General features: G+C 36.4%; 2 protein-coding genes across 5 annotated transcripts in view; one reads left to right on the top strand and one right to left on the bottom strand.

The window, feature by feature from the left end:
* fer1l6 (fer-1 like family member 6) overlaps window positions 1–1,544 on the top strand; it is a 21,907-nt gene extending 20,363 nt beyond the window's left edge. The window contains exons 41-42 of one of the 2 annotated variants that reach the window (XM_079618250.1): window positions 17–117; window positions 855–1,544. In XM_079618250.1, the coding sequence (XP_079474376.1) occupies window positions 17–117; window positions 855–1,035 (282 nt within the window). In that variant the 3' untranslated portion in view covers window positions 1,036–1,544. The remainder of the gene's footprint in view (window positions 1–16; window positions 118–854) is intronic. The other variant, XM_079618251.1, reaches the window with a different exon arrangement.
* On the bottom strand, window positions 1,308–13,277 carry LOC307001573 (uncharacterized protein). 3 transcript variants are annotated; one of them, XM_079618253.1, is made up of 7 exons: window positions 12,525–13,255; window positions 10,015–10,458; window positions 5,357–5,404; window positions 5,040–5,254; window positions 4,800–4,959; window positions 4,435–4,553; window positions 2,534–3,164 (listed from the first exon to the last, which is right to left on the bottom strand). In XM_079618253.1, the coding sequence occupies exons 1-6, from the start codon at window positions 13,033–13,035 to the stop codon at window positions 4,450–4,452; spliced, it is 1,482 nt and encodes a 493-aa protein (XP_079474379.1). In that variant the 5' UTR covers window positions 13,036–13,255; the 3' UTR covers window positions 2,534–3,164; window positions 4,435–4,449. The 3 variants fall into 3 exon arrangements, with proteins under 3 accessions (XP_079474378.1, XP_079474379.1, XP_079474380.1); XM_079618252.1 differs by lacking the exons at window positions 4,435–4,553; window positions 4,800–4,959; window positions 5,040–5,254; window positions 5,357–5,404 and having other exon boundaries at window positions 1,308–3,164; window positions 12,525–13,277; XM_079618254.1 differs by lacking the exons at window positions 2,534–3,164; window positions 4,435–4,553; window positions 4,800–4,959; window positions 5,040–5,254; window positions 5,357–5,404 and adding an exon at window positions 6,367–7,684 and having other exon boundaries at window positions 12,525–13,277.
* Between the last annotated feature and the right edge of the window lie 297 nt (window positions 13,278–13,574).

A 13,574-nucleotide genomic window follows, 5' to 3' on the forward strand; every position in this document is an offset into this window, starting at 1 on the left:
TCTTTTCTTTCCATAGGGGAAGGTAGAAGCGGAGTTCCACCTGGTGACAGCTGAAGAGGCAGAGAAAAATCCAGTGGGCCGTGCACGCAAAGAGCCAGAGCCTCTAGAGAAACCAAAGTAATGTGACTAATACACTTAAAGGGATAGTTTAGCCAAAAATGAAATTTCTGTCATTAATTACTCACCCTCATGTCGTTCCAAACCCGTAAGTCTTTCGTTCATCTTCGGAATACAAATGAAGATCTTTTGATGATGAAATCTAAGAGTTTTCTGTCCCTTCATAGACAGCTATGTAACGCTTCTGCAAGAGGTTTGTTCTCGAGCGTCAAGCTGGTTCAGTTGAGCCTCTGTTTATGTTCGCTGATCAATGTATAAATCTGAATAAAAGCCTAAATTCAATCTGTTCATCATATAAAGCGATCGAGTCTCTTCAGAAAATGTTGACTAAAACGCTCAATTCATATGGATTAGTTTTACGATCTTTTTATGAACTTTTTGAAGCGTTAAAGTGGTAGTTGCGTAGACTGTCAATGGAGGGACAGAAATATCTCAGATTTCATCAAAAAGATCTTCATTTGTGTTCTGAAGAAGAACGAAAGTCTTACGGGTTTGGAATGACATATGGGGCGAGTGATTAATGACAGAAATTACATTTTTGGTTGAACTAACCCTCTAACACCTTGGGTTAATTGCCATTATTACTAGGGTTGCAGTATATAGGCCTATATAATAAGAAAAAATATAAAATTATAATAAATATTTTTTTTAGTTTTGGGGTTGTGTGGGTAGTTTACTGTATGTACTGTGTTTATGTAAATTATTTGTAATTATTTAATTATCTCTCTTTTCTCTAGTCGCCCAGACACATCCTTCTCTTGGTTTATGAATCCTTTCAAGTGCTTCTTTCACCTGATCTGGGGAAACTACAAGAAATACATCATTGCTGGACTGGTGCTGTTGATCGTGACCTTGTTCCTGGTTCTCATCTTCTACACCCTACCAGGGGCGATCAGTAGTAAGATAGTCAATGGGTAATTAAACACCCATTTAAAGTCTTTGGACACAATGGAGCAGCACAAATGTAACTTATTGTTGATTTAACGCATTGAACTCTTGAAGCACACATTTAAACATTTGCTCTGCAGGTAGATGATTACTCGGGAGCATAACTTGGTTGATTTTAGGAACAATCTTATATTATTTTAAGATCTTACATTTTATTTAATTATGCACCAACAAATGTAACATACACAACATTAAACATTTAATAATCTTTAAACAGCATAACACTGAACATAGCACATGAAAACTGTAGAAAACATGTTTATTAATCATTAATCACATCCTAGTGTAAACGGTTGAACTATTCTACTGTAGAGCTTCAAAACTTGAGAAATGATTATGTAGTGACATTAAAAATGACAGTAATAACTAAAAAATGAACATTTTGTGTAAATACAATTACATAAAACAAGCGAGCATAACTCAAATGAGTCCATGTAAAGTTGTGAGGGTTACAATAAAATTGATTTGTAGTCTTTGTGAAACACATTGTCTATTGCCTTATATTGATATCAGTGTGTTTTCTCTCAGCTGACTGGATTTCAAAGTCACTTCTCAGAGTACTATGATTTAAATGTAATCTTTTCCGATAAAAAAACGAAGCTTTATAAAGTTATCGTTCAAAGACAAGAATAAGTGTGCGATGTTAACGTAGTATTGTGGCTTTTGGTCCTGAGCTACTGAAGTATAGAAGCAACTGTCACAATGCCTTATTGCACGTTTTTTTAGTAAGACACTGTGGTTAAAAACAAAAAACAAACTTAAGATTGCTGTAAATGAATCGATACCAAACCTGATCCAGCTCTTGGTTTACAGTTTTCCCCATTACCTAGATAACTATATGTGTGAGATTTTTATCAGTAAAACCTTTTCATACCAAAACATACCATTACATCAGCCACCAAAACAGAGACTCATTTCTCGACACTATAAACAGCACTCACCACTTTTTACACGAGTGTCTGTTAAACCACGTTTGTCTGCTCAAAACACACTAATCTGCTTATACAGCACATCTGCACTGTGTGCTCGTTTAGAAAACACTGTCATACAAAATTATCTGATCAACAACTGTCATAGTTATACCCAACAATGCCATTTTCTGGAAAAATTTACGCCACAATGATGCACATGGGTATATTTTAACGAATGGACCAAATTATTATTTAAAAACACCCTGAACACTGCCGGTCAAAAACATGTCAACAAGCTACGTGGGCCAACATAATTAGGAAATTCATGTTAACATTGAGTGCAGAGTGAAATTTCTTCACTGATGATCACAATATCCTTGGACAATATGTTTTGTACTTTTCCCATTTACATTTTATTCAGCACAGATTATTGTAGAATGTATTTTATTATACAGTCATGGTTGTTAAATGCTTTATGTAATCTAATTAGGTAGAATTGTATGGTTGAGTTTGCAAAGCCAAAGGTTGAATTAATTTGAGGTTTGCACAGATCAGTATGGGGTTTTGGTTTGCAATGTATAGTTTTAGGAACATGATTAACCATTCGACAACTTTTTTTCAAGTACCACCATTATTTAGCCAGCAAGTAAACACTACATCATTGGTAAGTTGGTCTGTTCTGTGATAGCGCTGAGGGCATCATACCCTCATTGATGCCGTGTGCTGGTGCTGAATGGGTAGGACTGGGCCCGAACTGCAGCAGCAGGTTATATGTCCCAGCCTCGGACAGTCCCCTTCTCAATCCAAGCCCACCTCGCTGCGCAGTCACCCCGCCTCGCCTGCGGGATATCAGGCCGCCTCGCTGGGCAGGTGAACTCTGCACCGGAGCGCCGTTAAACTGCGCAGCCTGCGAGGCCATCAAACAGGCTTGTAGTTTGCGTTTGGCACGCCAGCGGGCCACTCGAAGGCGAGTCTTTTCTCTTCGTTCCCTTACCAGGTCTGCAAGCAGAGCCTGTGGTAGAGTCTGCTCCAGCTCACGCCGTCGGTTTGTACCAAGCCCTCGGTTTGTGTTCCGGCCTCTTAGACTCAGAGTCCTGCTGCGTTTGTACTCTTCATACAGGTTCAGGTCCTTGCGTCTCGGACGCACCTGCTTTTGGACCCCTCCCACGCACAGCTGAGAGTCATCATCTGAATATGGGCAGAGAGGTGAGAGATTAAATATATTAATACAAATATTTGAACCTCACCAAATTTTGAGCCACTATTTCAAACAATAGCAGCATGTTATTGTTTTATATGATGTTAATATTATTTACATTAACGCTCATAAGTACTCCGTATTGACCTAGGCCAACTGAAGCACATCTCAAAACTACTATATGATAGAGTAAGAACTAAAAGGTAAATTATACAGAAACACCCTCAAACCTAAAGAGATGCACAGTGAAATATTGCAGAAGCTTAAAATATTACAGAATATCCCTCGGAAGCTTATTATAACACATTATTAAACGACAGTGTTCACTTTAAGATAATGCCACATGTTCAGAGTCACAGGGTGGCACAAAAGAATCACTTAAATGAATCACAATTCATATGAAACTCACGAACCGGCAGATCTTTTGTGATTCCATGCATACGCAGCTTCTATGTGTGTGGTGAAAGCAATGGTTTTAATGTTACACGTCAGCTTTTTCCTCTCCTGAAAACTGTTTTGGCTGCTAACTGCAGCATCACATCCTGTCAGTTTTCTGATAACTGGTAACCTCAAGTATCTTCTTATCAATGTTTGCTGAGCAAGTTTCAGATTCACAAAAGCCAAGATATCTAGATATCTAGTTTTTAGAATGCATTTGGTTTTACAATATAACCCGACGTAGGTTTGTAGTTGTTGGTTTTTTTATATGATATTACTTGAAAGATTACATGGAATATTTGTAATTTTCACACCACGGGAAAAGGTTAAACTTCTTAGGCCCGGTTTCACAGACAAGGCTTAGATTAAGCCAGGACTAGGCCTTCGTTCAATTAGGACATTTACAGTTGCAATCAAACTAATGAAACCCCCTTGACCTGCAAGACATTTTGCTGCCAAGAACATAATTATATGAAAACAATTTAACAGAGGCATCAGTAAACTATTATAGAATTTTTCTAATTCTTCTGAGAATGTTAAGTTGATGAGAAATGAAAAATCCAATTTGCTCTAAACATTTGTGATCAAAAATCTTGAGACAAAACAATTGCAAGTCTCTTTCAGTTAAAACAGCTCAAAATTTTAGGCTTAAGCCTAATCTAAAATCATTACGTTTAAAAGAAAATTGCCACTGACTGTGGACACTCTAATAACCCTAATTTACAACTTCTGAACAATAGATCAAGTAGTTATTAAAATATTTATTTAACAGTATGCAATACAGTAATTCTTTGTACAAGCAATGTATAAATCAAAACTGACATTTTTTACAATAGATTAGGAGGATGTCCTTCCTGGGGCCAAACGCAGATAGTCTTTGATGCATTTCTCTGCCTCTGCTTCTGTGGGATTCAGGAGGGCACTGTTCCTCATTGCTGCAGCTGTTATGTTAAATAGATAGGTTATTAGTTTACAAAGAAACAAAACAACATTTTTATTTTATTTATTACTGAACTTTACCTGAGCACCCAAGTCTGACAGTGTTTATGTATGTAATTGTAAAATTTTAGTCAGCACAAGTGGAACAAGAAAATTAAAATGTATTCGTATGTGAATCGACTGAGATATGCAACTATATCACTACAATACTTTTATTCTTAAAAGAGTTCCATTCGTTTTAGACATGCCTATTATTAGTACTCCAATATTTGTTTTTCTCAAGCCTCGCTTGTCTCCACGTCCGCACCAATTGAGCTGTTTGGCCAAGTTTGAGGCAAAGACCTTGTTGCAAATTCTCCCCACGGTCTTTTTCATAGTTTGACCTCCACTAACAGACAATCTGTTCACCTAAAACAGAGATTGAATATAGCATGTAAATAAAAATTGACCAAAAACTGCTTTATTTAGATAATTCCAAAGAATCTTACCAATTTTTGAATGTTCCCTTTGTCTAGAAGTGTTTGCTCCAACCGGTCAAGATCCTCCATTGACATCAGAGGCAAGACACAATCCTCGTCTTCATCCTCCATCTGCAGTGAGGGTTCAAAGTGCTGGTTCCCCACAAGACACTGAACCAATGCAGTCAGGTGGTTGATTTTCCAGTCCATTTCTCCCTGCCACTCAAGAATGGCCCTCTCGTCAGCTGCAAAACCACCGGTGATTTAGCTGGGACTCACACTGAACAGTAAACCTTTATGAATGTATGCGCTTAACTCGACATTGTAAATGAAGGGATTAAACTTACCTGTACATTTATTATTTTCAAAACTCTCTGGGCTCGCATCCGACATGGCTGTAAAACAAATTTACAAACATTAGAACTTTTTCTAACAGTAATCCATTTCAGAAAAACAAAGAAATTGAATTGGCTGTTGTTAGATTTATGTTGAAAAGCACTAAAGCAGCTAAATGATTTAATCAAAGAAAAAATAAAACTGACCCAAACTTGGACTAAATGGATCCAATATTTACCTTTTTGTTTTTACTTTCACTATGCATAATTACAAGCATTTTTGTAAACGAAGAACAGACAATAGGTTTAATTTTCTTTGTCTGTCTGTCGGTCCTCAGCTTTCTTTTCAACTTCATTTTGCTTAGCAAACACACACACATTATATTTAAAACAAATATTAACAAGTAAAAGCTTTATTCTTAATATATTTGTCGATTTAGGTTGAAGGTGTGTACTCAGGTTACATGTCAACCCTGTTGACATCATAAGGCTCTCTAACTCTTATTTAAATTGCGTCATAATTATAGGATTTGGATGGCAACATCAACTCTACAAGGACATGTTTCCTTTTTATGCTTCTTTTCAACCCTGTTACCATTTTGTACAGTAAAGGCTGGTCTGATTATTGAAAATTATTGTAAAGTTTTCACATTCAATTCTCTTAATAAGCATATAGTGTCATGACCTTTCCTTGTCTAGCTGAACTCTGTTACCATCAGCCCTGTTACCTTTACAATCATTTATCAATTCTATATTAACATACCATTTAAAAACACTATTCTGAAATGTTTAAAAATGTACAGAAATAAAACAAATGTTCATAAAACCATGAATGTCGGTTTAGTACGGTAATTAGAAGTCTTAATATATGTTAAACACGGTGACCTTTTAAAGTTTTAAAGTTCAAGTAAAGCAGTTAGACTCACCTGTTCATGTTGATGCATTTCTCTTGTGATTCCCCTTCAATGAATGACTTGCGATGTGTATTAAAACATGAACAGCTCGATTTATTTTTGATTTTTAATTCTGACAATTTTAACATGAATATTCGTTAGAAAAGGATTATCAGTCTCATTCACTGAAAGCTCCTTTAAAAAAAAGTTTTGAACAAAGTATTCCATGATCTGGCCTGTGCTATGAAACATTTAATGTAACTTCAAGGTCTTACAATAGTAAACAAACACTTTCAGAAATGGATGCCCTGTGTACCTGGCCTTTTCAAATAAAACATTAAATACCATTTTCATGAAATAATCAACATTCATTATTGCATGAAAATCTTATTGTTGGTCTCAAGAAGAAATATTTTCCACCTCAGGCCCAAATTACCAAGTTATTTGATGTAATTCATTGAAAAAAAAAATATATATATATATATTCCTGTTACAGTTTAACACATGATTCAGTATTCTAAAGATATTCAGTAATGCTATTGCAAAGCATGAAATATTTTAATTTACTGGTTACTTCCGATACTCTGTAAATATGCAGATTCCGAATATTACAAAAACACAGCGATGGGGGAAAACGTAACAGGGCTGAGTCCAATTCAACAGAATTGAAAAATGATAACAGGGTTGAAGTGTCTACTGTTATTGAAATATACCTTAATTGATTCAATCATACATCAATTAATTCATTTATTTAAATTTTGACCACTCATTACAAAGTACCTCATAGCAGAACACATGTAATACAAAGAGTAACACATTAATTTAGCATGGCCCATCTTTGTGAATTTTAATGTCAAGATGTCACAAGGTTCAGTCAGTGGAGATTAAGATCCATCATAAACGATGGATTACCCAGAATCTCAGTCATCCTCTCTCTCTTTCAGTCACATCTGAAATATTGTGCAGCTCATTGACTTGGTCACAAGTCATTTTACTGGGTGCCTGAGTGACTACCCGATGGAGCCTCAATGTTGATGGACTCAAGTGCTTTTATGATCACCTCACTTTTAAGGCTATGCTGGTTTAGGTAAGGCCATGAAGAGTTGCACCTGGGACGTCCTGACCCTGACTTGTCAGTCTGTCTGCGGTCCTCTTTGGGGTTGCAGTAACACCATCAGACTAGTTTCGGGGCTGTCTGGAGGGGAGTCAATTATTTTGAAAAATGGTTTCCTCTTCTGTCGTTCTTTGGCGTCTCTCCACTGCTTGCGCCTCCATCTCTGAGCCTTCTCACACAGGTCACCAATTCTCTTCTTTTTCCCTGTCTCAACATCTCTTCTCCACCTCTCTCGCTCAGTTCGGAGGTACCTTTCCCTGCGGTGAGGATCAGCATCCCTTCTCGCCCTGTATGCTCTCTGTTTTTCAGCAGCTGTTTTTGCCATTACAGAGTCTGAAAAAAGGAATCCAATATGAAGACTTGCTCAGCTTCTCCATTTTCCAAATGAATAGATTCTTTAAACTCAGCATGACTTGATATGTATGAATTCATCATATGTACAATGAGCCTTTCGTGAGGTACTGTCAATATTGATTCTGTTTTCATTTTTTTAATTTTTTTTATATTATGACCATTTCAACCTTGTAACTTTCAAACCTTAATTCTGTGTTACAGGGTCGAAGTTCAGTGTAAGACTAACAATGACTTATAACAACATCAGCGTCACTGCCATACACCAAATTCCTCAGACTGAAAACCTGAGTATTGAGCGTTGAAATCCTAACCTATTAAAAAACAGGTACGGTACAGTTCATGTGGATTGCAGTTCACTTTTGCAACTGGTATTAAAGCAATACAGCTTAAGTTGTGATTATGAACATCTCACTGCTGCTCTTCTGTAGAAATTGCCTTGAGAAAGCAGCTTTCACTCTTCGCAACATGTCCATGGCAGGTGTTTGTAAGTTTTGATTGTAAAACCAAAGTGACAAACCATTGGTACCGGTGAAGATAACCATGATTTCCATTTTAGTGCCTTTTCTTCTTGCTACAGTGGTAAACAGCGGTTGCTGCTAGTGCTCACGGACCTCAGTTCAGCGTCTAACAAAGCCAAAAGAGGTCTGTGGCCGACGGGTTTGGACCACACAATCAAAACCAAGTATCAAAACAAAAATATACTTCTAACCACACGATCAGATAATTTCTCCAAAATGTTTTTTGAATATCCCTTAGATGTTGTTTTAGGATATTTGTGTCATACAGTCACAAAGTCATACAGTTTTTCAATTAAATTAGAGTAAGTCAAATGTTTTATTTTATTGGTTGATTCTACATGGTTACACTAGTTTTTAACGTAATTATAAAAGCTTTGTCTTGATTCCCTTAAAGTTAAGCACTTAATTTTAATAATCTTTTTTGGTGCACTTCCACTTCAGTAAAACTTTAAATAGAACTTTAAATTTCTTGCAATTTATTAAGAATTTTTAAAAACAAGTTTAAAAGGCTTGTTTAAAGTTCTGTCATCATTTACTCAACCGTATGTCGTTCCAAACCCATAAGACCTCCATTCATCTTCAGAACATAAATTAACATTTTTTTAATGAAATCTAATTGACTTCTGTCCCTCCATTGAAAGACTATTCACCCACAACTCTGACACTTTAAAACGTTCATAAATAATCATAAAAGAAATCCATATATGTATTAAGCAGTTTAACCAAAGTCTTCTGAAGAGTCACGATCGCTTTATATAATGAATAGATGTAATTTAATGTCAAGCACGAACGGTTGAGCTTCCGTTTACCGTTTATTAAAAACCACTGCTACACTATACTCCGATGGTTAGCATTTATCTTGTATTAAAGGGGCTGTATGTAGAATTTAGAAACCCTTGTTATTAGCGACACCGGTGGCCGTTAAGTGAACTGCAGCCAGCAACTTCGAGCACAAGTAACATACAGGAGACTGAACGTGATTCAAAGCCCTGCATTACTCACGCCAAAGTTCTTTTTCGTTCTTCACTTAGAAGTAAAAAGTTGGAAACACCTTTGCAGCAATATACTAGAATCATCCATGCTGCTGATTATTCCAGCTCTGCGATTCACCGGCATCATGTTGACAGATGAGGTAATTCAAATTACACTGTTATGATAGTTTGATTATAAAGTATATTTGAGACTATAGTTTGACTAAATCCCTTTTCTTTGAATGACACATTGACATTACGGTACACAATAGCTCTTTCAGCATGATCCTGAATATTGTATTTGCAATTTGCATTCATTTCATGTGTCATTGAACAGAAGAGAGTATCTTGGGAGTGCGCATAAATGTCACATCCTTTGGATTTTCCCGGCAAACGGAGTCCTTCACACAAAAATCAGGCTTTCATCGATTACCTAAAGTCGGGGAATTTCTCGTTTTTTACGTTTCGTTACAAGCTGTTCACACATTGGCAATATAAAAAGCAATTCATATAAGAAAATTCGTACATATCGCCCCTTTATCAAACAGGATTGTTAAAATCAGCTTTATAAAACCTTCATACTGTCATTATTATTCCCTTGTCCAGTATATAAAATAAAAACAAGGTTTTTTTTAATGGAATTATTCTTTGAAGTTTTTACGCAATACATTTTTTTTGTCAACCATACTTAAAAACATATCTTGGCGACATATGTGTGATATCTGGGATTTAAAAGCCTGAGAAAAGGCTCTACTATCTACACGTTCATAATACCCCAAATAAAAATAAAACAGTGTAAAAATGTTAATTTTATACTTACAGGAGGTTGGGTCCATGTTGATGAATGCTGGGATTGCAAGGTCTGCTGAAGTGCCTGGACACTGAAGAGCGTGAAAGGATGCAGGTAGATCTAGTGAGAGCCCAAGCTCTGGTTCCCCAACTTGATGGTGAAGTTCAGGGTTTGAATATTCAAGCCTAGACATGCTGCCAGCGTCTGCGGGTTCATCCTTCACACAGACAATTTCAACCTCGGCCTCCTCCTGTTTGATCTTCAGCGATGGTGCTCCAAAGGTCACTGTACTTGTGCTTGCGGTCTGGGAGGACATGTTTGGATCTGCCATCATGGGTGCAGAGAGGACGCTGCTGTCGGGCATGTCTGTGTGCCCAGTCTCTGCAGAGGCCAGAGAGGTTTGACCCCATATTGGATCACTGGTCTCAGACAGAAGCCCCTGACTGTCCACCAGGTGAGGGCTTGCGTTATCAACTATGGAAACAACAAAAGTCACTTTCTGTTGAGTTGAGCGAAAACATTAGGAAAGTATAATACACACTGCCTGATTGAAAATAATAGTCAACATTACAAAATTCCTAAACTGTTTTCCTTGAACTTTTGAGTAGTGATAGTGGGTCATTTAAGTAATGAAATTAATATTCATGTCCCCATCATAACTGTCCTTGTATATTTTATAAAACATTAAAGTAACATTTATGGGAATTGAAATAATATTTGTTAGTTTTCTTTTGTTACAATTCAAGAAGTGGCATTTAGCATTGAGTGACAATGCATTAGCAAAAGATTTGATTAACTAGTAATAGTCAGTTTGTCCCACTTTGAAACTATGCAGCGTCCTGTTTGCTAATATTACGGTGATGATACTTGAAATGATTCTCAAGTTGTCTATGTAAGCACACTTGCAGTGGCTATATAGTAAATAAATATTGTATAAAATAAATGTTTATAGAAAATCAGTAATTGTGCATATGATATGTGCTATCGTTAAATAGTATATAGTCTACCACCCTGTTCGAAATATCAATATCGGCCTTTTAAAAAAATGCCTACCACTAGTTCTGAGTGATACTGATACAAAGAGTGATACAATTAAAATACACAGTGCAATATACTTCTGTATATATATATATATTAGGGCTGTCAAAAGATTAATCACATCCAAAATAAAAGTTTGTGTTTACATAATATATGTGTGTGTACTGTGTATAATTATTTATATATATAAAAACACACACAATCATGTATATATTTAAGAAAAATTGGTTATATTTTATATATAACATATTTATATATAATATAAATTATATAAATGTATTGTATATACAGTATATAAATGCAAATATTTCTTAAATATATACATGAATGTGTGTGTATTTATACATAATAATTATACACAGAACACACACATATATTATGTAAACACAAACTTTTATTTTGGATGTGATTAATCGTGATTAATCTTTTGACAGCCCTAATATATATATATATATTGTGCAATGTATTTATTGTGAAGTAGTAGTGTACTTTACAGTGTTGAGTGTGTGTCTGGCTGCAATGCAATCCATCCATTTTCAACAAGATACCTTTGCATGTATCCACCTATTGCTGTGATATATATACGGTTAATGGAATAGTATTGTTCATTCCTGTTATGCAGCACCTTTTGATCTCTGTAACTTAAAAAGTTTGTGTTATATTTTATGGAGGTATTAGTGTAGTGTTTAAAAGGGTTTCCTTCATGTAAACAGCCCCATTTGTTTGTTGTGGTGATATTTGCTTGTATCATCACTAACCGTGGAATAGTATTGATCATTCCTGTTATGCAGCTATGTAACTTCTTTAAAATGAGTACAGTATTCTTGTGTTATAATATAAGGAAGAGTTGCTATAAAAAAATGTAGTGTATGAAAGTGTAGTTTAAGAAATAATTTTTACACAATGGCAAGAAAATTAACAAGATGAAACTCAACAGGATGGAAATAAAGAGCTAGAGTTGCTCAGTGAGGGATTGACAGCTGAAATGTGGACAATCACACCCATTTCTGTCATTTATTTAAACATAATTGAATGTTTAAAGCACAAGACAAACCAAATAATTCAACAAAACATCACAAAAGTATTCTAATCAACTTCTAATACCTAGCTAGAAATGTCTCCAGCAGAAATAGTCACTTCCTGCAGAATGATAGCGGGATGGAAAGTAAAAGTACAAATTAAAAGTGATATTTCAATTAGAGAAAAAAATATTTCTTAATAAATTGCCAGTTTTATCTTAGCGACAAAAATGACAAGACTCACTGATTGTGTTTGGCTGAAAGAAGAAAGTCATATACACCTAGGGTGTGTAAATTATGGGATATTTTTCATTTTGGGGTTAACTAACAATTTAAGCCATATGTTGTGATACTGTTAATTTAAAGACAACTAACAAACATGATTTCTATCTAATCTTTGTTATTTTAATCTAATATATACATGATGGGAATATGAAAAGGTACTGAATCACCCATTCATGTATATCAGCTGGCGTTTCATACCTTTATTAACTGATGATCCATGGATCTCTTCATTGTGGAAATCAGCAATGTGATTCTCATTTCTTAAGGTTTCTTTGGACATGTGCATCTGATGTCTCACCCATGAGGGTCCAGCTACAGGGGCAGGTTCAGGGACTCTCGGTCTGGGACAGGGGTTTGGGGCTTTGGCACACACTGACACGGTGCTCGTCGGGACTCTTCTGCAGTACATGCCTGTGGATAATGTCATGTCTCCATCTCCCTGATGCAGTCTATGGTTGGCGTCTTTAGCAGCCAAGACGTTAATGTACTTGCGCATTGTTTTCATCTGACAGCGGGACGTCTCCAACATTCTCCGCATGTTCTCATTCTCCTTCTCTTTAGCGGTCATCTCCCGTTTGATCTCCTCAAATTTGAGCCCGACCACACGGATCATCTCTCCTAACACGGTCTCCACCGCGACGTTCACGGCTTTCTCTATGACAGCGCCCATTTGGCCCCGCATCAGAGAGATGGTCAAATTCACATCCATGCTGACGGGCGAAGATCTGAGCTGGGTCGAAAACGCGACTAAAAATATTTTATTGACCGATTTATATTCGAGTAGGCCTGTATTTTGTGCAAAACGTAGGCTACGTTTACCAGACAAACGCACAGGCTCCGTCCGCCATTGATTGGCCACGCAACGACAACACTGAGACGGAGCAGGAATCACATCCGGTTCAGCAGTCTATGACATTAACCCTCTGTACGAAGCATACAGCGATGCTGTCTGAATAAAAGCGTACATAACAGTCATGGTTTATGGGGATGGCATTTTTGCCTGCATTGTACATCACCAGGGTAAGGTGGCAGAAATACCACCACAAAATACACTGTGAAAAGTTAGTTTGCAAGTAGTAAGGGGGGGAAAGTAAATAAACTTCAGGCCCAAAATCTCGGAGTTACATTATTAAAAGTATTTTTTTTACGTTGGACTAATTTAAAGGCATTTTCATTAATACTTTTTGTTATACTGCAATTCTCTTCTCATCACATCCTGATGATAGCCATTGGCTATTAGCCAATAAT

Source organism: Phoxinus phoxinus, assembly GCF_949152265.1.
Source record: "Phoxinus phoxinus genome assembly, chromosome: 7".
NCBI classification, from domain to species: Eukaryota; Metazoa; Chordata; class Actinopteri; order Cypriniformes; family Leuciscidae; genus Phoxinus; species Phoxinus phoxinus.

Excerpts from the sequence above, each read along its gene's own strand:
- LOC307001573 (XM_079618252.1), bottom strand. The coding sequence starts at position 13,035 with ATGGATGTGAATTTGACCATCTCTCTGATGCGGGGCCAAATGGGCGCT. Across the intron at positions 10,459-12,524 it reads TGGATCATCAGTTAATAAAG|TTGATAACGCAAGCCCTCAC; the intron begins GTATGAAACGCC and ends TTGTTTCCATAG. Across the intron at positions 3,165-10,014 it reads CAACATGGACCCAACCTCCT|ATGATGACTCTCAGCTGTGC; the intron begins GTAAGTATAAAA and ends GCCCATATTCAG.